Raw genomic sequence first — 1,089 nt, 5'->3', positions numbered from 1 at the left:
TCTGCTTGTAAAATTTTTTATTTAGGCTTATATAGAAGTTAAAAAATAATTTGAACACATTACATCATCTACAAACGATCAGATAAAAAAATATTATTATATACATCATAATAAAGTACCTGTACTTAATTATTATAAGTAAAAAATATATATACAGAAGCCCTTAAGACTCCTCCAGTCACACAAATAATGAATCTAGTTCTCCAAAGCCTTTAAATCATTTTCACGACTTTTCAAAACATTATAGAGTAAAAGACTTGCATATGAATCGGTTGCAGCATATAGTTGCTGTTCTTTCGACAGAGGAATTATATGCCACCGACTATGCCTCACTTTCTTGTCTTTGCTTATTTGTAAGTCTAGAAAATGCTCCACCAGTCTCTCCAAGCTCCACCTGTCACGTATAGAAAGAACCCTGTTGGCGAAAAGTCCCAAATCAACGCAATTATCAACCATCTTATCGCCATCGAAACCTGCGAAATCTCTTGCTAGTTTTCGAACGTCTCGTTTGATGCAATTCCCAGTCAGGCGCACGTTTGGATGGATCAACAGCTGGCTGAGGCTGCTGGGTAGGTTTCTAATCTTACTTACGTGGAAGATGTAACAATGCTCTTCGTCATAGCTAATCTGTATGGTTGCAGTTTTACCGGGACCAGTTTGGAAATTAAACGGCCACTCCATATCAAAGCCGATGATTAACAGATCGGATACAACTTTTGCTCTTTCTAATAAATTATCACTCACTAAAGCTATGTCTATTAGTTCGGTATGATACGTAATTTTTCCTTTGAACTCTATAAATGGATTGTTGGCTCTGTATTCGGCGATTCTTTTTGCTTCTGCCTTCTCTTCTGGTGATGGTCTGGGACGTAAAGTCATTTCTAGCTTCATTATTTTTGCTTCAACCTTCTCTTCAGCTTCTGGTGACCGTCTGCGACTGCGACGTAAATTCATTTCGACCAAAGAATGATTATTAAAAACCTTAGAATATATTAAAAACCCAGATAAAAACTATTTTCGTTTTTAATAAAAACAAGTCGCCTGGTTTGTTTAGTGCTTTCGCGCCAATTTTTGACGTTTGATTTTCAA

At 36.4% G+C, this 1,089-nt stretch overlaps 1 protein-coding gene across 1 annotated transcript; it reads right to left on the bottom strand.

Annotated features, from left to right (window-relative positions):
- LOC126889262 (3'-5' exonuclease) lies at positions 1–1,089 on the bottom strand. Its single transcript, XM_050657375.1, has one exon. The coding sequence runs from the start codon at positions 952–954 to the stop codon at positions 196–198; it is 759 nt and encodes a 252-aa protein (XP_050513332.1). The 5' UTR covers positions 955–1,089; the 3' UTR covers positions 1–195.

The sequence above is a fragment of the Diabrotica virgifera genome, chromosome 8, assembly GCF_917563875.1.
Source record: "Diabrotica virgifera virgifera chromosome 8, PGI_DIABVI_V3a".
NCBI lineage: Eukaryota > Metazoa > Arthropoda > Insecta > Coleoptera > Chrysomelidae > Diabrotica > Diabrotica virgifera.
This window is presented reverse-complemented; position numbering and strand designations above follow the sequence as displayed.

What these genes read in the sequence shown, in the direction of transcription:
- LOC126889262 (XM_050657375.1), bottom strand. Translation starts at nt 954, where the DNA reads ATGAATTTACGTCGCAGTCGCAGACGGTCACCAGAAGCTGAAGAGAAG.